Source organism: Myodes glareolus, chromosome 9, assembly GCF_982192425.1.
Source record: "Myodes glareolus chromosome 9, mMyoGla1.1, whole genome shotgun sequence".
NCBI lineage: Eukaryota > Metazoa > Chordata > Mammalia > Rodentia > Cricetidae > Myodes > Myodes glareolus.
This window is the reverse complement of record NC_142034.1, coordinates 92,206,813-92,233,481: the sequence shown is the minus strand read 5'-3', so window position 1 is coordinate 92,233,481 and position 26,669 is coordinate 92,206,813. Positions and strand designations below refer to the sequence as shown.

At 43.7% G+C, this 26,669-nt stretch overlaps 2 protein-coding genes across 6 annotated transcripts in view; both read right to left on the bottom strand.

The window, feature by feature from the left end:
* Window positions 1-4,120: 4,120 nt before the first annotated feature.
* Window positions 4,121-16,269, bottom strand: Bnip1 (BCL2 interacting protein 1). Its single transcript, XM_048436047.3, has 6 exons — window positions 16,130-16,269; window positions 13,646-13,738; window positions 9,813-9,904; window positions 7,084-7,185; window positions 5,901-6,019; window positions 4,121-4,740 (listed from the first exon to the last, which is right to left on the bottom strand). The coding sequence occupies exons 1-6, from the start codon at window positions 16,211-16,213 to the stop codon at window positions 4,544-4,546; spliced, it is 687 nt and encodes a 228-aa protein (XP_048292004.1). The 5' UTR covers window positions 16,214-16,269; the 3' UTR covers window positions 4,121-4,543.
* Window positions 16,227-26,669, bottom strand: part of Crebrf (CREB3 regulatory factor) — an 80,725-nt gene continuing 70,282 nt past the window's right edge. For 4 of the 5 annotated variants that reach the window (XM_085694832.2, XM_048436043.3, XM_085694831.2 and 1 more), the window contains one exon: window positions 21,061-26,405. In XM_085694832.2, coding sequence (XP_085550958.1) covers window positions 26,290-26,405 — 116 coding nt within the window. In that variant the 3' untranslated portion in view covers window positions 21,061-26,289. Of the gene's footprint in view, window positions 16,400-21,060; window positions 26,406-26,669 lie in introns of those variants that run through there. The other variant, XM_087910717.1, reaches the window with a different exon arrangement.

The following is a 26,669-nucleotide window of genomic DNA, read 5'->3' as shown; positions in this document are numbered from 1 at the left end:
GAATCATTAGCAATAGAACAGTCTTGCTTCCTGGTTTGCAATAATGAGGCTTGGAGAAGATGGGGTAGGTAATGTGAAAAGAGACAGCGATGGAGTACATGGCTGTCCTCCATGCTTCCAGGATCTCAAGCCAGGCCGTAAATTAAACTAGAATAGGTTCAGAGGAAAAAAAAAATCCACACTGACTTACGTACATGCACGTGGAAGTTCTGAAAAATGAGACCGCCATTGGCATTTCTCCACCATCTGAAGAGGTCAGGGAGCGGGAGGGTGGAAATGGACGGTGATTTTTGGTTGTTTTACACAGAGTGCCATTCAGGGAATCAGGTGTCTGGAGCGGCCTTCTGCCACACAGATACAGACTGATGTGCTTTCCCTTTATAGAAGTGGATGTCTTGTGAAAAGCAGTCTTCAGGTCCTCCCGAGTCAGTGGCTTCTCAGCATAATCAGCTCAAAACAGGCCAGAAAAGTCAATCTTTATGTTTTTTAAAAGAGTGTCTAGCACAGACCTTTAATCCCAGCACTCAGGAGACGGAGGCAGGTAGATCTCTGAGTTTAAAGCCGACCTGGTCTACAGAGCAAGTTCCAGGACAGCTAGCGCTATGTAGAGACACCCCGTCTCAAACCAAACAAAGAAAAATATTATAAAGATTTATGTGGAAGAATGTCTGGCTTGCATGTATGTCTGTGACTGAGCCCACAGAGGTCAGAAGAGGACTTCGGACACCTTGGAACTGGAGTTCCGGATAACTTGAGGAGTCATGTGGGGTTGGGAACTGAACCCAGGTCCTCTGTGAGAGCAACCTTGAATCTTCAGCCTCCAGGAGTCTGTCTTGAGCAACACTGGTCTCACACACTCGGATTTTGGGATGACATTTCCTTAGCCCTAACCAGATCCAGGAAGAAGTGTTAGGGAGGACAGAGCCAGGAAAAGGACTGGGTATGGGGCAGGGGGTGGGGGTGTGGGCACAGGCACAGGTGCCTGCGGGTTCTGAGCTCCTGCGAAGGCTGCCTTGCCCTAGAACTCGGGGACTGTTGATGCTCTTCCTATAAACGACTAAGGCTGCGGGTCCATAGACCCCGGCTTTGAGACAGTACAGGACAAGGCAGAGACAGCGAGATCTAAGTGGGCATTTAGGGTGTTCAGAAAATGAACAATAAAAGGAGTGAGAGCCACCAGAGAAGTGGAAAAAACAAGACGGTGTGCCATCTGGGGGCTGGTTCGGCTTCCCCAGGCCTGCTGGGTGGCTGACCCTCTTCTATCAGCTGCATACTTCTTTCCTTTTTTTTTTTTTTTTTTTTTTTAAAAAATTCTCTTTAAGACAGACTTTCACCGTGGAGTTCTGCCTGGCAGGGCACTCAGCATGTAGACCAGGCTGACCTGCCTCTGCCTCCTGAGCGCCAAGACTAAAAGTGTGTGCCACCACACTCAGCCCTGACCACTGCGAACCTGGCCTCTCTCCTCCACCCCAGACACTTAGGCTGAGCCACTTACCCCGGACACTCAGTTCTTCCTTGCTATCCTGAGCAGTGTAATTGCTAGAAAAATACGTGTTACGTTGCACCATCCAGGGGATAATGACAAGTAAAATCTATACATATGATTTTTCTTTTTTAAATGTAAAATTGATTGAACCTGCAGATGGGGAACCCAAGAATACAAAAAGCCTGCTTCTTTTCTAACATAATAAATGACATATTTAGTATATATATCATTTATCATCTGTTCACCCTCACCACATACAACAGCTCCATGACACATTATGGCTATATAATACGTGCTCAGCAAATGCCTCTTGAATGATTATTCCCTTGAATATTCTGTTCTGAATTTTTAGCACCATTACCATCTGTCAATCAAAATATAGTATATGAGCTTCCCTTATTGTTTAATTAAATATTAAAGGAACTTATGGAACATATCTCAACCTAATCACAGGGAGGTCTTACATATTTAGTTTTTTTTTTACCCCTCCCCCCATTTTAAAGGAGTGGTATTGGAGTATTCCAGTCTGTGAAAATTATCACCACGCCTACAGGAGAGCAGAGTAAGTGTGGACACTGCCCCCTCCTGGCTGAGTGTGGAAGGCCGTTTTCTGCACAGCTAAGAGGGTGAGGAAGGCTCAGGATGCTGATGGGGTTCAAGATGCATTCTCGATGACCCTCTAAACAGGTCAAACCAGACTGTCTTCAGGAGGCAAATAAAAGGCATAAAGTGTGGAAGCGAGAATTTCTAGGGATTGCGGAGCCCACACGTTTCCACATTGCGAGGATGTTGACAATTAGTGGGAAGAGTAAAGAGCAACATTCAGGCAAGAAAACCCTTGATTGCATCCATCTGCTGCACTACAGCCGGAATCTGAGCGGGAGCTGCCCCTCAGTGCTGCGTGTTTAGCTGCATCTGACTACAAGTTGTGTGCACAATTTGCAACAAACACCTTTGGGGGCCAAGAATTGTGTGTGTGTGTGTGTGTGTGTGTGTGTGTGTGTGTGTGAGAGAGAGAGAGAGAGAGAGAGAGAGAGAGAGAGAGAGAGAACCACAGTTGAAAATATAAAATGGAAAAATTCCAGAACTGAGCAGTTCATGGGTTTTTAGTTGCACACCATCCTTAATAGAAATCTCATTGTTCTGCTTCACACTGCCTATGACGGGACCAGCAGTGACCAGCAGTCTACCCAGCATGTGCTCTCTGTATAGAAATCTCACTGTTCTGCTCCACACTGCCTATGACAGGACCAGCAGTCTACCCAGCATGTGCTCTCTGTATAGGTGACCTTAGGAGCCTTCCCAGTGCTAGTGTGTAGGAGTTGGTACTACTGGGGTGGTAGTTCCCATCACTCTCTGTGACACAGACACAAACGCCTTTCCATTTACAGTGGACTCGTACGTCAGTCTAGTGTACACAGCCAGTGGCACATACTCGGTCCCAAGATGATCTGCCCCTCCACAGCAGCTTTAACGCTGGTACCCACTGCTCAAACAGTCTAAACAGATCTGCCTTTCCCCAGCAGCTCCTTGAGGAAGCAGCCGTAGGAGTCCCCATAGTTTGTGAGCAGGATGAAGGCTCAGTAATGAGGGAGCCACACCTACTACTTTGCCTCTCCTTTCATTCAGACTGGCCCGATGTGTACCACCACTCCCACTGTGTGGGTGTGGAAACTGACAGCAACATAAGGCCGTCCGCTTGGGCCATGTGGTTTGCATGGTTGAGTGCCAGTTCCAGGCCTGTGCGCCTCAGTTACTCTCTGCCTCCAAGGCTGTAAGCAGTGCAGGAAAAACTTCAAGAACACTGGCACCTACAGGGCTGGACAGCTGGGAACATGGATCTGGCATGGACAGAAATGGGCACAGCTGGGCATCAGCAGTACTGGCTTCTCACTCTGCCACATTTAGTCTGAACCTCAAAGAGAAGGGAGCCAGCAAGCCTCTCAGTCATGATGCCCCAGGCCCTGCCAGGCTGGTGGGCTGCTCCAATGGCGGCTGTTTGTAGTTAGTCCCCCATGCTGACATCTCACTTCTGCTGCTGCTGGAGGGAGCGTGTCGGCTTTACAAGTGTGTATGTAATGTCTGGCAATGTTGAGGAATCAGTCTGTGGCAGCTGTTCCACACTCCTTTAATTTTCTTCTTTTATTTATTTGTGTATATGCGGGAAAACACCACACACACACACACACACACCACAACTGCACAGCTTCCTGCAGCTGGTTTTCTCCTTCCACCTGTGGGGCCTGTGGATGGAGCCTGAGGATGGAACCCAGGTCATCAGATTTATTGGCAAGTGCCTCTACCAGGTGTACTGTCTCACTCACCCTCAATCAATTAAACAAAAAGTTAATGTATCTGAGTGTTTGTTTGTATGTTTGCAAGCACGCTATGTGATGCCTGGGGCCTATAAGGAACATCAGATTCCCTGGACTTGGAGTTAGAGGTGGCCGTGAATCCCCAAGAGGGTACTGGGAATTCAACACTGGTCTTCTAAAAGAGCAGCAAGTGTTCTTTCTGGCCTCAGTAATTCCTTGTTGAATGAATAATCTAAGCTCATGTCCTAGGAATCGGGACACGATGAAGTAAGGGCATTCCCAGAGAGATACCTTGTAAAATTAAACATTTATCACTTCATTAAATAAATGAGGTTTATTCGGGCAACAGCCATGGGCTCTCATCACCTTCCCTCCCACAGGCTCCTCTTTCTTCTCTCCACCAAATCTAGCATTTATACCTTAGGACGCAGAGGGAGGAGGTGCATCAAATCCCAGAGTTGAGGTGCTCCCTGTGGCAGCCACCATGCTTGAGAGCTGAGTAACGTGGAGTATCTCTGCCCCAACAGCTTCCTTTCCTCTAGTCCATTCGCCCTTTCCAAGCAGCTTCTTGCAGGAAACTGGAAACTGCTGTGCTTCCTCCACTGGGAGTACTTAGCACAGGAGAAAACCACGGGGAAGGAGCAGCCCAGATTGGCGGCCAGTCCTTAAGAGCCCCTACCTGCGACCTGTGACCTGCGACCTGCGGTCAGGAGTACAAAGGACCATAGCTGGCAGCACTCACTTACAAAAATGGAAAGAGGCGCTTCTTCAAAATATAGAGCACTGTAGCAAGGAACAGGGCCAGGGCAAGGAAGATGAGAAGTTTGTCCGTCAGTTCGCGGCGGTTGTATTTTGTGATGAGCTTCCGGCCCAGCTGGATGGTCCCCGACATAGATTTAAACTCTTCATTTGCATCTAAGAGAGTCCGTGAAGAGCTGACTGCAACAGAAGAAAAGGGGCCTGATTCAGACTGTGCCACCCAGACAAAGAGGAGCTCAATATGCTGGCTGGCTGGCTGGCTGTCAACAAGGCCAGTGCCTGAGTCAGGCGAGTGAGACTTATTTTTATTATTGCTAGTTATGTGCATATCTGTGTGGGTATAGGTGCATGACAGTGACAGTTGAGTGATGTGGGTGCTGGTTGGGTCCTCTTGAGGAGCAGTACTTGCTTTTAACCACGGAGCCATCTCTCCAGACCCCTTATCATTAGCTTTTAGATGTGTTGAGCTATTTTCATGATGATGTCTCGACTAGAGGATGAAGTAAGGGTAGAAATGGAACAAGGTGGCTGTGACAGCCATGATGAAAGCAAGGTGGTTGGTTCGAGAATTTACCAAACCTCGCTGTCTACTTTGGCTGACATGTGAAATCTTACAAAGAGCAAACTCGGGCTGGAGTGATGGCTTAGAGGTTAAGAGTACTGACTGCTCTTCCAGAGGTCCTGAGTTCAATTCCCAGCAACCACATGGTGGCTCACAACCACCTTTAATGAGATATGATGCCCTCTTCTGGCCTACAGGCATACATGGAGGCTGAACACTGTGTACATAATAAATAAATAAATGTTTCAACAAACAAACAAACAAAAAAAAACAAAGAGCAAACTCCTTTCCTGTTTCCGACAACTGAAGGGCCCTAGAAGGACAAATTCTTGAAGGAGCAAGGTGGGAAGACAGTTGGCAAGAATGTGCAGGTCTCCAGTGGCCTCCTCTGTGGCTTCTGGCTGGTACATTTAAAAGAAACCCACAGTAATGGTCTTGCCAGTGGTCCTAATTCCCAAACCTGCCTGGCAATACTAAGTCCATGAGCCCATGGTAAAAACCAGACTCCCAGACCTCTTGCAAGCACTGCTGACAGACACCATCTCCAGAGAGGCTGGCCATTTCTGCTTTTCACATGAGCCTAGCAACGCTTCCTCAGGAATGATGGCACAGGGCGTGTCTAGCACAGCTGCACAGCTGAAGGAGAGGAAGAGTAGCATGCCCCCCCCCAAAGACCAGACTGTCTCGTCATGTCCTAAGGCACAGTTTGGATGGGGAGAGCAGGAGGGCTGCACAGAGGTGCCAGGGCGTGCGTTCTGAAGCAGCGTCTACTCCTTACCTAGAGTCTGCATGGCCTCTTCACTCTGCTGCACCTGCTGTGACATCATCCTGCTGATCCCCATGAGGCTCTCTGTGATGGTACTGGATGTCTGCGCCAAACTCTCTTTGGTAGTTTTCCTGAAAGTCCAGAGGAAGGAGCAATAGCAACAAAAGCCAAGCTTGTGAAAAGCACCACATTAGAACTTTTTCTGTTTGTGCTTTGAAATAGGGTCTCAAAATGTAACTCAGCTTGGCCCAGAGGGCAGAATGTCACCACCTCAGCCTACCCCACCCGTGAGTACTAGGATTACAGATATGTACCACACAGACAGTTAGCATACATTCCTTTCTTCTTTTTTGTTTTTTCAAGAGAAGGTCTCACTATGAAGCCCTGGTTGTCCTGGAACTGGCTCTGTAGACCAGGCTGGACTTGAGTCACAGAGATCCACTTGCCTCTGCCTCCTGAGTGCTGGGATTAAAGGCGTGCGCCACCACCACGTGGTTTGCACGTTTCTGAAACATCAGTCAGTGTGGCTAAGGATGTATCCTGAGCCCACGTTCTCGAGCCCTGCTGGGAGGCATGGAAACCTTGCTGCCGTCTGTAAGCCAGTCTGCACTATGTACCAACAGACTCAAAAATGCTCACTCATTCCCAGAGAACTTGCTCAAAGGAACCAGACAAAAACCTGCCTTGATGCATCATACAATACTGAAAAGGTGGAAATGCAAACACGCCAACAGGACTGGTTAATAACAGACACTATGCATGTGCAGTTAAAAGAAAGGTCTTAAAAATTGTCAGGGAGGACTGGGAGTTAGCTCAGTGGTAGAGTATTTGACCTTCATGCATGAGGCCCTAGGTTCAACTCCCATTACTACAAACAAACAAACAAACAAACAAAATCTCCAACCAAAAACCAATTTTAGTCAAATTTATTTGGGACTGGGGATGTACTTGGTCGGTGGAGTGCTTGCCTAATATGCACGAAGCCCTTGGTTGGGTCTCCAGAACCGCACGAACTTGGTGTGGAGGTCACACCTGTGAGATCCGAAGTTCAAGGCTATCCTCAGCTACATACAAAGTTTGAGACCAGATTGGGATGTATGAGACCCAGTTCTCAAAAAAGAAAAGAAAATACTTATGCACTAACATAAAGTACAAATGTTATGAAAACAAGAGCCAAGGGGACAAAAGAAGATACCTTTGCCTTAAGGAGTCTCCTCCCTGCAGAAGTTCTGCTTTCTCCAGGTTGTCGATGGCAATTTTGCAGGTAAGATTGGCCTTCCGCCATGAGGTCTGGTTGCTGGAAGAAGAAGGGTCACACATGAGGTCCTGGTGGCTCCACCAGGCTGACCAGCCTAAACAGTGTGACTCAGAGTTCAACCTCACCTCCCTCCACTTCCTCTTCTTGGTAACCCTGGTAGCTACTTTAGCATAGGTCTTAACATCTTTCCTCTGAACCTCCAGAAGATGTTTCCAGAACATTCTGTCACTATCCATCTCCTGCTAGGAAGCTGGGAGACCAGGGACAAGGCACTCTACTAGCCACAGACCCACAGTGGCTTTACTGTCTGACAAGTATCTGGGTGTTGTCCTCGAGAGCCATGACCTAGCATTCCTCCTTCATCCCTAGTACTGGAATCACCATTTATCCGCCTGAAGCGGCTGTTAGAGGGGGGAACCAACATTCCTCCAAGGCTTGCTAACTCTTGTCTATTTGAACCAGTTGCAGGTACTACATATCACAGGGCACCCTGACTGGCATGATCTATTCACATTCTTTACTTGGCAAGCGATGGCTCAAAGGTAAGCAGCACTTGAGATTAGCAATTCATTCTGCACCGACACACAGAAAAGGCCAACCATAGCCCTCTGACAACCAAAGTCATGCGCTGGACCTCCCACACAGTCAGTTCAAATCAACTGCATTAAGCCCTGGACAGAGCCCTTAACCAATAGGGTAGATTTCTTTAAATTAAAACAAAAATTTATGTGCATATGATTGGGGTGGAGATGCATGCCACAGTGCATGTGTGGAGGTCACAGGACAATCTGTGAAGTTGATGTTCTTCTTTTTTCTTTTTTTTTTTTTAAAGATGGGGTTTCTCTGTGTAGCCCTGGCTGTCCTGGAACTAACTCTATAGACCAGGCTGGCCTGAACTCACAGAGATCCTCCTGTTTCTGCCTCCCAAGTACTGGGACTACAGGTAATCTTCAGATGGGCTCTCAGATACTACATACCTAGCAGCCTATTCCACACCTGCCATTTCAAACAACCAATTACATCTTCCAACTGTTCACAATGGTGTTCTGCAAGGCCCAGTGGTGCAGAGCTCACATTTATTAGAGAGGGAAGTAAGCAAGTCCTAAACAGAACGACCGACCTGATAACCTGAGAAACATAACTGCTGCTGAAACAGTAATTTCACGCTTTCTTTCCTCAAACCTTTAACATCACGCCAGGAACAGCCAAGCTTTAAGCCCCCACTAAGCTGACGGTGTTTGGTGCAACTTACTACACTGCACGCATGCACTTCTCGTGAGTTCATGCTTACAACCTGAGAACCCTTGTGGCATAAAAAGCCACTGAAGTCACTGCCAACGCGCCTGGCGCACGTGCACCACTCACTCCCATGTCTTGGTCAGTCTCTCTTGCCAGCTGAGTGTTCACACAGCTGTGACAAAGGAAGACCTACGGGAATTCTGATGCAGCAAAGACTACTAAACAGGCTTTGAACACCACGGGGCTGGGAAAGGTGTGTTTGCAGTAACAATGCCCTTTGGGTTATAGCACAAAAGTCCAACCTGAAGGGAGAAACGGTGATTCACATTCCCAGACATTGTTAAAAAAAAGTTGTAGTCCCTGACTGAGAGACTAAGAAATGGCACATATGGCTTTATAATCAAAGATTAGCACACAGCTGCGGTGTGTTAGAACCGAAATCTCAGTTCTAACATAAACTTACATTTCTGCGCGTCATTTATTTCAGTAATGCCACCCTGGAAGCTCTATCTTGGTCTATCTCGAGTAGGTTCGCTTTCAGTGAGCTGTCCTCATACCAATTATTCTTGAATAAAATTTACCCCATATTACAAAAATAATCAAGTTTTTAAAAGTTTAATTTTTATTATTTTAATCTTGTGTGTGTGAGCACATAACTGCCTATTGAGGTGAGGGGGCGTTGGAGCTATAGGCAGTTGGAAGCCGTCTGACGTAAGTGCTAGGAATTGAACTGGGTCCTCCAGAAGAGCAGTACACACTTGAAACTGCTGAGCCATCTCTCTAGCCTCCAAAAGTAATTACATTTTTGTTTTCAAATATATAAAAGAGGGTTTGGGGTGTAGTTCCATTGGTGCAGTGCTTGCCCTAGCATGCGCAAAACCCTGACTTTGATTCTCAGCCCCACATAAATATGTGGTGACCCATGCCTGTATCCCAGCACCTGGGAAGTAGGAACAGGGGGATCAGACATCCAAGGTCATCCTTAGCTACATGTTGAGTTTGAGGACAACTTCAATACAAGAGACCCTGTCTCAAAAAATAAAAGAACCATCGAGATGGCTCAGGGGGAGGTGCGTGTCTGCAGGCCTGACAAAATGGCAGGAAAGAACCGACTCCACACACGGCTCCCACACTTACAGTATTTTAGGATATATGAATATATACAGTGCAGTGTGAGGCCAACTCTGCAAACATATCAACACTGTACGCACTATACACACACAGCTCCAAATGTCCGTGCAGACTCCACTATTCCCCTGACCTCTTCAGACTCAGTTTGAGACTGACTGAGCTAGAGAACTTTCAGCCTGTGTGTGGTAACGACACCACTACATCACCATCAAGCTGGGCTTATTAGATAAACACATGGACAAGCTTCACAGTCAGCACGCGACCCAGCAGAGGTGGTTGTAGGCTACCCCGCCTACCTGAGCATCTGCTTTTTATGGTTCTCCACTTCCTGAAGTAGAAGCTGCTTCTCCGACTCCTTGTCTTGCTCCCTTGCTGATTGCTCAAGCTCCTGGGGGGGGGGACAGCTGTTAGCCAGAGTGCTTCTGTTTCCAATAGAGACCCACAAAAACAACTAAGTATCTTTTACAACAGACACTTGGGAGTGGGAGGGAGCATGTCCAAAACAATCAAATATCCTTTTAAACATAGAGGCAAATCTTCAAGAAAGAGAAGGAAATCTTGGCAGCTCAAAGGTGAACAGGAAGCAGGGTGCTGGTGTGGTCAGCTCTAGAAAGGCTGCCCCAGCTGGAGCAGGGGCTGCCACTCCTACAACCTTGACACTGTCTGAACTAAAGGAAAAAAAAAACAGACACAACAAAACAAGAGGCCACTGATCCCAATGCAAAACCAGAAGGATGCAACACTATTACGTTGCCCATTTCGGTACCTACTCCAACAGAGCTTTGAGGGTTTCAACTTGTTTGTGAACATAACACTGAAGCCTAAGGCCACCTGAGGCTGAAGCTGAACTGAAACTGTCACAAACCCAGGACCCACAGAAGCTTCCAGCAGCTGTAAAACAGTCTGGGACATCTACTCATCAGTAGAGCTAGTGGACACTTGTCTGGTTTATTTTATTTTGGTTGTGAAGTTAATGGCAGGGGGTACACTATGGACTTTGGGTAGAGGGATGATTTATCTTTCCTGAGTGATTTGAGAACTGAACAGAAGAGAAATTAACATAAACATAATCCCTGGAGACTGAGAGATACACCCTTGACCAGGATGCAGAGGCTCCAGAAAAGGCATGCAAAAGATATGCACACATGATACCAAATACCAAGGAAAGAGTCTGGTGTGGGAAATCCTTCTGTATATGTGTTACTTTTATTGGTTAATGAATAAAGAAAATGCTTTTGGCCAATGGCTTAACAGAATATAGCCAGGCTGGAAGATATATAGAGAGAATAGGCAGAGTCAGGGAGATGCCATGTAGCTGCCAGCAGAGGAGGCGGATGCCGAAACTTTGCTGGTAGGCTACAACATCATGGTGATGCACAGCCTAATGGAGATGGGTTAGTTTAGGATATAAGAGCTAGCTAAAAATATGCATAAGCTTTGGCCAAACAGTACTGCAAATAATATAGTTTCTGTGTGATCATTTTGGGTCTAAGTGGCTGGGAATGACGAGCAGCCGCCCCCAACAAGAGTCTACCACGAGCAAAGGAGGGCAGACATGACCAACAGCAGGAGACCAAGAACTTGAGCTAAAGGAGCCGTCCGTCACACACACTCTAAAGAAGCCTCAAGTCCTAGCTTTGATTTACAAATCACAAGTTTCACTTTCAAGCAAGCCATAGAGCTAAAACATCAACATATTAGTTTATCTAGTGAACAACCTACTCATTCCTATATAAATTTGCATGTGCTGGTTTGGAACAAGCATGTTTATCTATGTATCATTTAAACAACTCAGAAAGCACTTCTGAAAATTTATTCGCCCCCCCCCCCATACTGCTAAAGAAGAAAAAAGAATAGCTGACTGTGATCTGAAAAAAGTATAACTGGGCATGGTGTGCACGCCTTTAATCCCAGTACTTGAGGCAGAGGCAGTTGATCTCTGTGAGTTTGAGGCTAGGCTGGTCTACATAGTGACTTTCAGTACAGTCAGAGCTTCATAGTGAGACCCTGTCTCAAGAAGAAAAAATGGGGAGGAGTGCAAATGTTACCAGTAATAAGACATAATTTTTTTTTTGTCTAGAATTCTCATTCCTGACAATGCAGTCATTGCCCAAAGATCCTTCCTATACTGATCTCAGTGAAGAATGGGTGAATAGGAAGAAAGGAGACAGAGAGAAGGAGAGATGCACAACTTCCTTAGAAGAGGCTGCTTGGAAGTTGTCACAGAGAACCTGGTATCTCTGGAGAAATGAAAGGGGCACTGTTATTCTCCAATTCCAGCTGAAGAAACACAAATGCAAAGATGGACATTTGCACACGGCCAAGCCCAATACCAACTACGTAGGAACTAGCATATTCAGAAGACACAGGCCAGTTCTCTTCTACTCACACATAAGCTGCTGAAATACACAAAAGGGACATTCACTCAAGTGCCTTTTGTGTTTTCAGGTATATACAGAGTATGCAAATGCTGAGGAAATGCAGATGAGAGCTAGGGTAGTCACTCGCTGGCCTATCACCTTGCTAGATGCCATCTATGCTTAAGGAGAGGCTGTAACCAGTGGCAAGGGCATAACAAATATGTAAATGTAGTGGTGAGGATATTTACTAAAAATTAGGGAAGGAAATAAACACCAGGTAAACATGCAGGTACTTATACAACAGTAGTAGTTAAGAGTTGGAGAGTTGAAGAAAGACATTAAGAAAACCAATCAGCGCTAAGAATCAAAACATGGAAGTGGTTCAAATGAACACCTGTTGTAGAGAAATGGTTAGAAGAGAACTACAACTATATAAGAAGGCTGGGAGGCTGCTCAGGAGCAGGTAGGTCATCCAGACACAGGTAGGCCTGGAAGCTCCATGTTGGGGCATGTCCATCCCAGAAGGGGAAAACATAGAAAAAAATATCTGTAATCTTGGGGAAGACAAACTCTGAGAAGACCTGAAAGTAATGAATCAGTGCTAGTGGAAAGTGGCCCAGAGAACAGAGGATATTAGCAAGGATATAACCGAGACTAACAGTGTGGATACACACACGTGCACACATACAAATAAAACACACAAGAAGCAGTATTTTTCAAAAGCTCAGATGGAGGAAGCAGTGCTGGAGATGGCGAGCACCTAGGTCCAGGCACAGTGCTGAAATTCTAAAGTCATCTCCAAAGGCTGAAATCACATATTTGAAACTGCCCTGGAAACCCCTTTAGGAAGGGAGCAGAAGTCCTCTCAAGCTGTCAACCTGCTAACTTCCCAGTGCCTTTGCAAGAGACTTCTATCTGCTAAGCAACTGAAGAGTTGAAGGATAGCTTTGGGACAAGGTCATTTACCACATGCAGCAAAACCAGGCGGTCCTCAAACGAGGCCCTCTGAATGCGGGTGACAGTTGTGTGGCTTTGGCAATCTGTGGGACCACTGGCAGTGAGACCAGGATTTATCCGTAGGGCATGAATTGGCTTTTTGGAGCCTATTCTCTATGGTGGAATATCTTGCTCAGCCTAGATATAAGGGGGAGGGCCTTTGTCCAGACTTTATTGACTCCCCATGGGAAACCTTACTCTCTCTAAGGACTGGCTGGGAGGTGGAGTGGGGGGGAGGTGAGGGGAGCGGGAGGAGGAGAAGGAGTGGAAACTGGGATTGGTACATAAAATGAGCAAAGACTGTTTTAAAAAATATACATAAACAGAAAAAAAAAACCCAAAAACCAGGTGATCCTAGCCCCACCCAGTGATGGGCAGATTTCTAGCAGCCTTCCTGAGGGCGCAGCAGTGGATGGCTCTGCTACTCACGGGTCCCTTCCCACTCTCTCGTGTTCTGAGACAGCACGTGCACCATAGGGAAAGTCAGGTGTGATGAGCACAAGATAGAAGCTGTGACTACAGAAACTGCAAGGCAGTGACTGCAAAAACGACAGCATGGAGAACACCCAGGACATGTTGGTGACGGACTCAGGCAGGGAACGAGTTCATAGGCTCCAATCTTTGATAGTCCAGTCCCTAACATAACAATGTTTACTACTATCTCCATGTGACATGTGAAGAACCTGGTCAGCTCTCACGCAAAGGCTATCTGAAGTCTGAGCGCTCACCCCACTACCTGACCATAGTGAACAGTGGTGTGGAGCCTCACTTACCTGTATCCTGTGTCGTAGCTGTTGAAACTTTTCTTTCACCTTAGTATTCAGTTCAGTGAGCTTGCTTAAGGGTCCAGGACAATCTCGAATATCCTAGAAGACAACGAAGAGATGAGGGGCCTTTCAGCGGGAATGACATGCACAGGGGGAAAGCTGATTTAGCCCACAGCTGAGGTTGGCCTAGCTCCACCTTGTCGTGCTCACTGCTGCTCTCCTCTGCACAAAAGCAAAAACATCATTTTCAGTTTCCTCATCCCTCTTAAGATTAACACCGAACAGAACACATAAAAGTAGGCTGGACGTGCAGTTCAGTGGTACAGTACTTGTGTAACATGCTTGAGGCCCTGGGTTCCATTGCCAGCCACACACACACACACACACACACACACACACACACACACACGATATGTATTATGTGTGTAGATAAGTAAGTAGCTAAAGAAACTCAACCTTGACTTGAAAGTTTAACAAAGTGCTATCTAGCCACCATGAAAGATTTAAGAAGCTTACATGTTCAACAAGGATGGGCATCTAAGAGATACTGTGACTTCAGATCCTTCAACTCTAAAAGTTAAGGGCCGAAATCCTTAGTAACATGTAACAAAATTAACTTAGTCTGATTTTACAAACCTTCTATCTGTTACAAGTCATATGACATGCACAGGGGATTTGACATACTGAGGATTTGCTTCTGGAAAGAAATCCAGAATCGTTAGAGCCAAGATTTAGAGCAGGCTCTAAACTTAGGCTACTATATCCAAATCCTGCAACGTATTAGTGCAATCTTGAAAAAACCAAAGTTCTCTGTGCCTCCTCCAATTCTTCATCTAGCCTACCTCAAAGTCATATTTCTTGGCATAAAACACTTAGCAGAAGAGCTGGAAGACTATAAGAATATAATGTATGGGGTTAAGCTTACTGCATAGTAATCACAAAACCCAAAAAAGACCTAGCGAACCAGAGAATATGAAAACATAACTTTTCGTTTTTTAAATTTTGGATGTAGTCTGCCTTTTGTTTTTGAGACAGGATCACTCTATACATACAGGTTAGCCTCAAATGCATGATTTTCCTACCTCTGCTTTCCAAGTGCTGGCACCAACACACTAGCCAGTTTGTTTTCTGTATGTATATGAATTTATTATTACATTCTGAGGACTGAGACTAGGGTCCTGAGCATGGCTAAACTTTAACTCTACACTGAGCTACACTACCCCAGCCCCTAAACTTTAACTCTACACTGAGCTACACTACCCCAGCCCCTAGTAATTTCATTTGTATAAACCCAATCTTGTTTATTTTTCTAGAACTGGGCCAGACATTTTGTGGTTTACACATCCCAGGAGTGAAGTTGGAGACTTTAAAGTTTGTGTCAAGTTTCTTCACTTAGACTCCAATTTACTCATACAACCACACTTTCACGCGGCATAGGATAAACGACCACTGTGGTACGGTGTGCATCTGGCTTGTCAGAGAGCACTACTCCCCCCCGCCCCTTTTCCACAGGGGCTCACTTATTCCTGCAACCCACAGCCCATTTATGCAGCACTGGGGATGGAACCCAGACAAGCTAGGCAAGCATTCACCAGCAGGGCCACAACCCATTCTCTCTTCCCTTGCTGTCACAGATTGTATTCCGAGTGTCTTGAGGTTTTTTATTTTGTTTTGTTTTGTTTGTTTGTTTTCCAAACTCAGGTGCTATTTCTACATTCTCTACTCTTGCCTATGTTAACTTTCTTTGTTGTTGTTGTTGTTGTGGGGTTTTTTGTTTGTTTTCAAGACAGGTTTCTCTATAGCTTTGGAGACTATCCTGGAACTCTAGATCAGGTTGGCTTCGAACTCACAGAGATCCGCTTGTCTCTGCCTCCTGAGTGATGGGATTAAAGCCTTGTGCCACCATTGCCCGGCTCCTATGTAAACTTTCTTGCACTGCTGTCTCTACTTACACCTGCTTCTAGACAAGCGCCTCACTTCCCTGTCGGCTGAACGGGGTATGGAAGCTCTAAAATGCCTTTTCCAGGCTGGTTTTCTCTGTCCAATCCTAGTATCGGCACTGCCTGCCTTCTGACCCAGGCCTTGCCACTCTATTTGATTTTTTCATTCAAAAAAATACCCAGGGTCCAGGTTCCGTTAGCTTCGTCCGGTGACTACCGTGTCAGGTGGCCCTGGGTACCCTCCGGCCCTAACACAGGCAAGTAGGTGTGCCAGGCGGTAGGGGAGGTGGCAGGGCGGGACTACCGCCGAGACAGGAACAGGCTAGCCCCAACCTTTGCTGTAAAGTCAGGGGGCAGGAGAGGGGCGTGGGGATAGCTGAGAGGCGAGCGAACCAACTTTGTGCACAAGAAAAGCGCAGAAGGCCAGCGATCCCGGAGACCCAACCGAATGTCGCTTGAGGGCCGCCTGCCTGGGAAGCTGGGCGGGCGCGAAGATTTTGGAAAACGCCAAGGCTGCTAGCGAAAGCCGCGGTGGGCTAAGAATCTGTACCTGGATAAGCGCCTTCACCTCCAGGTCGAATTTGACAATCTCCTGGTTACAGATCCGGACGTGGACATCCTGGGGAGCCGCCATGTTGGAGACTCAGCTACGGCGAGCGGCGGCGGCCAAACTTGAGCGCCCTCGCGTCACGCCGGCCTGCCTTCCGTACTTTTGAATGTGGCTCCTGGAGACTCGGTACAGAGCAAGCAAGGTTGCCAGCCCAGACCTGGGATTTTCCTTGACACGAGGAACACTCACAGCCTCTCTCGTCGGCTCCTACTAAACAGAAAAGTGAAAGTGACTATGAAGAACCATTAGGGTTGGAGGACACAGCTCACTTGGTGACGGACTTGTCTGGCACACCACATGACCTTGTGTTCTGACCCCACTACTAGAGAAACAACAAAAAATCCGCCCAACAGTGATCACTCTCCATCTTTCTGGCATCAGCTATTATAAGTGACTTTTTGCATAGGAACAAAAAGTACCGAATAGGATGCCACCGAAGTTGCATTTTTTTTTTCTTTGAAATTTAAAACAAAATTTCTCCATTAAGTCTAAATTATGGAGTAAGACACAAAAAAATTGTAAAGGGATAGAATTCAATGCAGGTCATTGGGGCACCTCCATCAGTACAAACAAGATCCTAGGGCTTTCTCATATACAGAACTACATTGCCTTACATGTTTCTATGGTTCTGATGTTGCCTTTTGTATAGAATTAGATTACAAGTATCGCAGGAATGGCTCCGATTGTGCCGTGTGGTTTTGATAGACACTATCAGTGCTGCTCACAGAAGGGTAGCGTTTTTTAGAAGTATTTAATTATTATTATTATTATTATCTTAGTAATAATACTTTCCCTCCCCTTTTCCCGGCCCTCAGGGATTCTCCAGGCCCTGTAGCCTTGGGATATGGGGGTTCCCTCCTTTTAAAATGTTTTTCTCAGACTTCACACATAGCCCCTTAGTCAGTCTCCACAGTTGCCTACGTTCCTACGGCAGCTGGCACCACTTCCGAAAAGGTGCACCTCACTGCAAGTAACAAAGGCCTGGATTCCAGGCGTGCACATCACCAACCCCACTCTAGTTTTCTCAGAGGCTAACGTGATCATCAGTAACATCATTACTAAGGTTGCCTAGAGGGTGAAATGTGGTATTGAACCCAATGCCTAGTTGCTATTCATGTATTCCCAAGCAACATTCTGGAGTACGGAAGTGCAGGCATTTTCTACTCAGTGCTTCACCTACATAATCACACTGATTAGTTTGGCGACAGGAAGTGGGAAGAGGAGGACAGAACAAATGGAATAGGTGGATATATGTGTTTTATCTTGGCTTTTCAGAGGCAGGGTCTCAGATAAGTCACGCTGGTTTCCGACTGCATGTGTAGACACGGACAACCTTGAACTCCTGGTCTTCTTGCCTCAAACTCCCAAGTGCTAGAATTACAGGTGTTCAACATGAAGCTGTCAGACATGCATTTTAACTTCACATAAGCTTTCATAATTCTTTTCTCTCTGAGTATGGTGGCGGACGCCTTTATCTCAGCACTCAAGAGGCGGAGGCAGGCGGAACTCTGTGAGTTCCACACCAGCCTGGTCTACATAGTTAGTTCCCAGGCTAGTCAGGACTAAACAAAACAGGAAGAAAAAAAAATCTCTTCATAGTGGTTTTACCAGTTTACATTACTCCAGAAAAATAAAAGAAATGCCCATTTTCTTTAGCCCACCAGCATGGTGAGCTGACATTGGGAATCTTACCAGTGTTTTTTTTTTTTTTTTCTTTTCTTTTTTTTCTTTTTTTTTATTTTTATTTTTGAAACAAGGTTTCGCTGTAGCGATGGTGCCTGTCCTGGAACTAGCTCTTGTAGACCAGGCCTGCTTCTGCCTCCCAAGTGCTGGGATTAAAGGTGTGTGCCAACACCATCCGGTCCCATTCAGTGTTTCTTAAAAGGCCTTTATCTTGCATCTCTCATAATGAATGAGACCGAGAATGTCTCAAAGCTATCATAGTCATTTTGTGCACTTTTCTACTGTATTTGTTTCCAGGAACCCTTTCTGTTATTAGTATTCTCATTGTAAAATTGGCAGAATCCTGACTTTGTCTATGGTACCTTTTTATTTCAAAGATGATTTAAAATTTCAGTTTCACATTGGTGGATCTTTATTTATGACCCCTGGACTTGGGTCTATGTTAAAAAAAAAATCCTTCCCACGCCCCTAGGATTTAAGATTGTATATATTTCCTTCTGGTGTTTATGTTTTTTGTGTTTTTTTTTTGTTTTTTTAAAAAAAACTCACTTGTATCTCTGCCCGTTTAAGTACATATTGGCTCATAGTGAGATGCAGAACCAACTTGACATTTTCTAGGTTTCTCGGTGGCACCAATATTAGAGAAGGGCCCAACTTATTTATTTTACCTTGGTTCTGGATGCCACATTGACCATGCTACTGTTTTCATCTACAATTGTGTCTATTTCTAAATTCACTAATCTCCTTGCCTGTCCATTCATGCACTCAATGACAGTTTTTATACAGAGTCTTCGACAATAGGATTAAAATACTTGATTTATCCTCTCCCCACCCCAACATGTTTCAGCTATTTTCTTCTCACAACTTAACATCCCCTTAGTTTATTTTGTTAAGATGGTATCACATTTTTAGCATGACTCAGCACCAGTAGCTTTCAGCTGACAGGTCCTGTTCTGGAGCCTGGTGTGTATTCTCATTCATTCAAGTTTCTTCTGCGGTTTTCACTGTAAACTCTTCTTTCAATTTTGTACATTTCTGTTTTTTATTCTAAGCACCATTTTAGGATTAAAAATGTTTAAAGAAACAGATTGACATTCAAATCACTGTAATGTTCCGAGTAAAGTTCTCCATTTAGGGCACTGGAGAACCCCAAAGGCAGTACTGGAGGGATTTTTAGCGTTTGAACTCTAACGTATCGTCCTTACTGGAAATTCCTACATAATTGGCAGACTGCAGGCCCCCTGACTAGAGGCTAGTTTGAAGGGGCAGGTGCACAGCCTGGGACCCACAGGCCCTCTCATGATTCTTCCAACCCCTTCCGTTTTTTCCCCTTTCGTTTAGGAACTGCCTTTGTTGGCTGCACTGTGTGGGCTTTGGATCTTTTGGACCTTCAGATTCTAAGCACCTTACTTCCCTCTGATGTGGACATTCTTCTAAATACTGCTCAAGATTCGGCCTGATTATCTGAGTAGGAATTGTCCTCAGAATGTATCAAGCAGACTAGAGTGTGAACTGAACCTCTACTACAATAGGCTGGATGTAGTCCTTCATCTGAGTGCTGCTGCAGAAAGACAAGGCCACCAGCCTCACTGGGCCTGAGAGTGGCAGTCCAGTGTTCTTAACAGGACAACTAGATGGCTTACAGTGTGCCATCTCCATACCTAAGGACATCTACTACCTTCTAATGCTCTTTTAGCTGAATTAGGACAACACTTTCTTTCTTTCTTTCTTTTTTTTTTTTTTTTTTTTTTTTTTTTTTGCTTTTCAAGACAGGGTTTCTCTGTAGCTTTGGAGCCTGATCCTGGAACTCCCTCTGTAGACCAGGCTGGCCTTGAACTCACAGAGATACACCTGCCTCTGCCTCCCGAGTGCTGGGATTAAAGGCATGCACCACCACTGTCCGGCAGGACAACACTTTCTAAATTAATTAGGAATTAATTAAAAATTAATGTTTTTAAAAAAGATTTATTTATTATGTATACAGTGTTCTGTCTGTCTGTATGCTTGCTGGGCAGAAGAGGGCACCAGATCTCATTACAGATGGCTGTGAGCCACCATATGGTTGCTGGGAATTGAACTAGGACCTCTGGAAGAGCAGTTAGTGCTCTTAACTTCTGAGCCATCTCTCCAGCCCAATGTTTTTCTTTCAAATGCTTCATTGTGCTATAACTTAAGAATCACCAACTGATATATCCCTAAGGACTGGACTGGCCCTGCTCCCCTGACTCCTCAGCTACCAACACTGTGAGAGGTAAGTCTTGAATAACCATCAGCCATGAGAAAGCACATCTACTTTGCCTTTTTTAAAAAAATGGCCTCAGTGCCACTCAAATAGAGAAAAAGAGTCAAGTTTTATGTGTCTATATGTAGACCAGAGGTCAACTTTAGTTGTCATCCCTTAGGTGCTGTCCTGTTTGGGGAATGGCGTCTCTCATTACTTTCCAGGTAGGTCATGCTGGGCTGTGGGCCTCAGGGATCTACTTCTGCCTCCCTGGCTGCAGACACAAGTGCCTACACCACATATTGCTGTTCATCTGAGTGCTGGGGATTGATGGCTTGCCAGGCACGTTAACCTTTATCTCCCTGGCCCTCATCCTTTCTTTAGCATCCCCCCCAGGACATCATACCTTCAACTTTTCTTGTGTTTTCTGCCATCCTGCCCACATGCCATACCCCTTGGTAGAATGATTTTGTGGCAATCTCTTCAATCCTTCTGTAACCCAGCACCTACCCACACATCCTGGGAGAGTAGGTTCTCAACAGACACTTGCTGCTGAAAAACACCCACTCCTACGCCCCCTTTGCCTAGCAGGGTCCCCTTGGCAGAGGCCTTAGGTACACAGCTCCCCTAGTTTGAAGACCGTTTTGATACTTTGTTTTCCTTGAAGAAATTTCTTGTCTAAATTATCAAAGGATAAATTAAGCAAACTATTGTTTACAAAGAAAGTAAATGTTTCTATCAAATAATTTTATGGGATAGCTAAATTTCACTGAAATACTAGAAACCCAGCTTACAATGTCAATAATCTTTAGCACTCTGTACGCCCAAAGAGGCAGTACAGTTGGCTCCCTTGCTCTGTGAAGATGGAGACTTCTTAGGAACAGTTTGTCTTGAGGAATGGATGGCTGCCGTGTCGCAGGCAACAGAAAGGAGAAAAGACAAAATATGAGGCAAACGATTCAAAACCTTTTCTTTTCATATTTTTATTTTAAGTTACAAAGGGTGCTGCATACACTGATGATTCTGTGTCTGACTACAGTGCTGACAGGTTAGAGGGTGACAGAAAACAAAGCAACCTGTGCATGGCCTTCTCCTGAAAGGAAAACTGCACAACTATTTACCAACGTTGAGTCATTTTTAAACAGCTCATGCGTGAACAAGATACAATTCTTTCTAGACAAGAGACAAGACTGAATCCAATAAAGTGTCACAGCTCCAGCTGAGGGTGAAGGAATAAACAAAACTACGGAGTATTTATGATCATATCACAGACAGGATCCTAAGCGCAACTATTTGAAGAGGCTGCCAAACCACAGGAACAAACACTTTGTATTCTTGTCCTTCTGTGTTGGCAGCTCTGGAGTCACTGAACCACAATTGCTACGCTAAAGGACAGAGTCTAGGGCAAGAAGACAATAGCAGGCAGTGAAGTACAGTGTCGTAGAACATGTGGTGGAAAGGCCAATACAGTACACATACACAGTTTTGTTATTTAGTTCGAAAAAAAAAGGGCAAAGGGCAAGACACAGAATCAGTTCCACTCCTGGCACCGGAACTGAGTCAGCCACACCAGATGTTTACATTGTTATGGAAGAGGCAAGCCCTGTTCCCACTTGGCACGTGGAGATATAAACCTGGGTGCTCTTCACTAGCCACTGAGTCTTCAACTCCAAAATACTATCTGGAAGTAGCTGTGAGGTTCTGTTACCTTTACCTCCTCAAAAAGTCTCTTCAGAACAAAATGGCAATTTGGCATAGTGCAGTTCCTAGGTGTCTTTTCTAGTTCAGTTTACTAAGCACGGGGACTATGCTTCAACACATAATCCCACTTGCCTATGGAAGTGTGTATGTAACTCTCAGTAGTACATTTGCATCACATTCCCCCAACATGCTTATTCCTTAGAACGAAACCACCATCCCTACAGCTGACATTCAGTGTTACATCCCACTGTGTTTGAAATGTTAAAAAAAGACAAAAACAAAAACCATGAAGTCATCTTTTCATAATGCCCTTATTAAGAGGACAAAGATTACGAAAGAATCCACAAGTATTACAGCACTGTGAGACTCATTTGTCACGATCCAGGGAAGAACAAGACTGCAGTTCTGTGCAAAGTTGTGCAAGTGGTTGCAGTTCCATGGGAAATGGCATTCCACAAAAGACTCCACTAGAAACATAGTTGAGACCTTTTCCATTAACACTGAAATTCAATGCATTCTCAAAATTCAAGTTTCAAGATTTGGAGAGATGCTAACATTCTGTCACATAATTAATTAGAAAGTAGTTGAACAGAATTTTAGGAAGACTATATAAAGAAAGGGAACATGAGTTTTGTTAATTCTTGCTGAAGGCAACTTGAATTCATGTCTTAGGAAATTAACTAAATCTTAGCAGCTAAAGTATTGTTTAAATGTGTGGAATAAAGAGCACGCCCATTCTCGACATTTTGGTGAGTAAACTAACAGCTTTATTAATGAAGGCAAACATCAGATAATTGTATGAATATTATATATAAAAGAAAAATTCATACCAATAGCATTGTATTTCAAAAGTACTGTACTTCTGTTTCTTTTAAAGAGACTTGTCATCTGCTGTAAAAAAACAAACAAAATGGGTACTCTTCTCCTAAAAAGTTCTGGAAAACAAAACAGTCACATTCACGCAGATGAAATGAATGCACCTTTCTATAATGCAGACTCTTGCTAAAAAGCAAATGAAGTCAAGCATCAGAGAGACGCATGACAACTTCACAAAAGTCAGAGAAGGGATGTATAGCAAGATTACTCAAAGATCATTCAAAAGTGGTCTCTCATACAAGTATAAAATAACTACAAAGAGAGGGAACTATGAAACCACACCCATCTGAAATCCTTCATGATGCTTCTGGAATAGTTCTGATTCTCTTACAAAAAGGACAAAGTTAAGGTTTGGGAAGCAGGAGGGAATGAAGATGTTTCATTTAAGTGTACAAGTAAGGCACAAGATCAAGCCACACCCAAATCTCTCATGAAGGACATGGAAAGGACAAGAACCCATACATGGTACAGCACAGCAAGCAACCACACTGACAGAAAAACTCACACACGACCTTAACAGGAGCAGCCGGGCAGCATGCTCTCATGTGGGCACAGACTAAAGAATCCAGTGTATCTGAAACCAGGAAGCAGAAGTTCACTGTTACTTTTTTTTTTACTATAGTAGTACTAGAGTCAGTATATGGTTGCTTTTGGAACAATGGGTTTATCCGAGGAGGATTCACAATGCCTTCACTTAAGGGAAGGTTCTGGACTTCATGAGCTATCTGTTTACCATGTATGAACGCAGAAAATCTTTAGACAGTTCTCACTCTAATGATTTCCACCCAAAATACATGCCACCATTTAAAAAAAAAACAGAACATGTACAACTGTTGGGGTTTTTACGTACTCGTGAGAACTGTCTGTGATACACTAGGTGTAGGTATTTTAACAACAATAAAGGAAGCAGATCATTACTGGCATTAAAAGTACAACCATTTCTAGACGGTTTTATAAATGCCACAGAGTCCCCTGGTTAAAATGTAAAGCTGCACAGCTTGCCTATGTCATCTTAAACAGCAAGAGGATTTAACTTGCACTCTACATTTTACTGCCAGGTTTTTATTTAGATCAAGTATCGCTGCAGCGTTCTGACCAGCCCAGGTTTAGCAGCAAATGGCAGGAATCATATAAAATGCAATTTTATAACAAAGTGCTTTTCTAAGATATACATACATATATAAATAGGTACAAAATAAAGTGTCAACATTAAAAAGCTCAACTATTTAAAGGCTTTCAACTATTTAACTTAAGTAGTACATATAAAACACTGAAATGCACGGGTATGGAATCTACTAAACAAATTCAAAGTCTTTTGAAATGCAAGACCAAAAAATCAAATTCTGGTTTGCAGACAAGAAAGGGGTATCAAAAAACCAGAATTCCTAGCAGGGCAGGTATAAATGGGGAATTTTATAAACTTTGCCAACTGAATTGCTACCATGAAGCGATGTTCACTTGACTACAAAACTGCCATATTTTAGAACACTAACAATTTATCAGATATACACTGCCAAGCCTTCATATACTTCCATTTGTGAACCTATGCTTTCTTTCTCCCAGCTAAAAGTAAACACCTGCATTCTACTAAGCATAAGATGTGAGCTCACTGTTGGGGTGAGCGCACTAACAAGTACATTTCCACCAAACACATAGGAGCCTTGTCACAGTATAGCTAACATGTCAAGCCAGTTCTTCGTTTATGTTTCAGGATGTCAAAGAGGCAAATAAGATACATTTTTGGATTGTTACTGTGTTCTAGAATTGAACCTTCATGTGCTATAGCTTACAAAAGGGGAGGAGGAAGAGAAAGAAAAAGAAACTACTGTGAGGCCTAAGGACAACTAGTTTAGTTCTATCAATGGGTAATGGAGAAACAGCAACTGTCTGAAATTTCAGGTTTTTCTTCTAGATATGCTTGCTTTTACTTTTTAAGCTACCAGTTTTCATAGTTCCAAACACAAGATTTGAGTTAAAACCGTCAAGAAAGACAGATGGCAGGACCTGTGGGAGGTTGTAACGCTGCCTTGACACAGGAGTTTCTCATCAGAGGGAAAGCCTGAGCACAGTTAAACTGACGAATACAGCCGCTTACATGAGCAAGAAGAGCACCTAAAAACTAGACATGTTCATGTTTCCCAATTCTAGAAACTACAGAAAATAAGTCACATGTAAGTTTGAAGAAAATACCTGTACAAAAATATAAAAATTTATAAACTTTTAAGCTTGTGTTGATCTTTGAAAATATTACATGCACAATAATACATCAATTGGAAAAGTGGCAACTAAAAGTATTAGATATTTTTAGCTTTTTTCTTTTTATATATATATAATACAATAAAAATAATCTGTATTTTGGTTGTTTGGTGGAAGTATACTACAATAAGCTAAATAAACTTTAATTTTCAAAGTCAAAAACTATTTTATCAATAGCTTACTAATATGAAATATATTAAAATTTCCTACAATAAGTGCAGAAATAAAAGACACCTAAATGGCCACCAACTTATCTACTATGGAAGCAAACTAGAGGAACAGCAAAATAATATTTGTATATATGGATGCTCCTTCTGTAGATAATTGGACCCAAACAGAAATAAAATTCACAGTTGAGTAAGATCCCTAACCCTGACCTTTTAATTTTTTTCTCTTTTTTTTCATACATTCATACAGTATCATGTAAGCTGTGCAAAACTTTACTTAGACTGGCAGTCTGCCATACCAGTTGCATTTGTCTTTGGTAGAAAAAATAAAACAATCGCAATAATGTGCAAGTATTTTCTTCCGGTCAAGTACCGAAATAGGAGTTTTCTAGAGCCATCTTTGTTGTTTGTTTTTTGTTTCTTTTTTTATACAATACACAGACTCTGTGGCATATATCTACATTTCAACATAGTCCTATATACATTCAAAAAATTTGAAAAAGAGTTGGAACAAAAAGACATTTAAACCCCATAATTTTCTCATCTATATATCTTGTTTTTCCTCATTAGGGTTTTCATCATACAAAATATGACCAGTTTTAGAGTTTCCCCAAAATACAAGGCACAAAGAATATGCTTTTTCTTTCTTGCACAGACAATTATATATATATATTTGTATATTTATATATATCATATTGAGCTCTAAAAATAAAACATCTAAACATGGTACACACATGAGTGCTAGGTGCACCACATACAAGTGAGATTAATGGCTGTGAAAAATTAGAACAAAAATGCAGTCATTCTAAAAACAATCTAAATGGATTTGGAAAAAATGCTTCCTCGGTATTTCTGTGTGGTTCAGAGCATAAACCCGCCTTAATACTTAGCATTATATTAATATATTCACTCCTCCAAAATGCTTTGCTTGAACAGATGTTTACAATCTGTACTTCACATTTACTTAACGTGAGCTTCCTTTCTAATGCCAGCAGCAGGGTCACTGGTTTATGCTCTGAATATGCAATAATCAAGTATTTTGGATCATGCTTCACTTATGCTACAAGTTCTTAAAACAATGTAACCTAATTATAAATGTTTACATAATGCTAATTGACATGCAAAACAGAATGAAAATTTACAATGGATAACATGACAAAAACAGACATTTCTGACCAGTGGTCCAATGAGGCTGATTACACTTTTGATGCTGGTATCCTTAGTCCTACAAGGCCTCCAGTGGGGTTGCCTTCAGCAGTCTTCCCTAACACTTGGTTAACAAATTCTGAGGTTTGCCCAGCGACTGGGAGACCTGAAGAGAATAAAAGGTACACTTTAAAATACAAATATGGAGAGGGCATAAAGGGCAGGGAAGAAATCTGAAACACTGACACAGGGCTCCACTTCTTGTTGATGCAGCCCAGAAAACCATCCTACATAGCAGACTACGTCTTCTAAGGAGACCCACACCAAGAGTCATGAAGTATTTTAAAGTGGTAGATGACACGCAGCAATACCCAAAGGAAGCCAAGGCCCACTGGCTTCCTGTGTCCTTCAACTGTTTGGACCTCATTGT

What these genes read in the sequence shown, in the direction of transcription:
- Bnip1 (XM_048436047.3), bottom strand. Translation starts at nt 16,213, where the DNA reads ATGGCGGCTCCCCAGGATGTCCACGTCCGGATCTGTAACCAGGAGATT. An exon ending in AGGTGAAGGCGCTTATCCAG is followed by an intron (nt 13,739 to 16,129) that starts GTACAGATTCTT and finishes GTTGTCTTCTAG; the next exon opens with GATATTCGAGATTGTCCTGG. An exon ending in AGAGGCCATGCAGACTCTAG is followed by an intron (nt 4,741 to 5,900) that starts GTAAGGAGTAGA and finishes CTTCTGTTGCAG; the next exon opens with TCAGCTCTTCACGGACTCTC.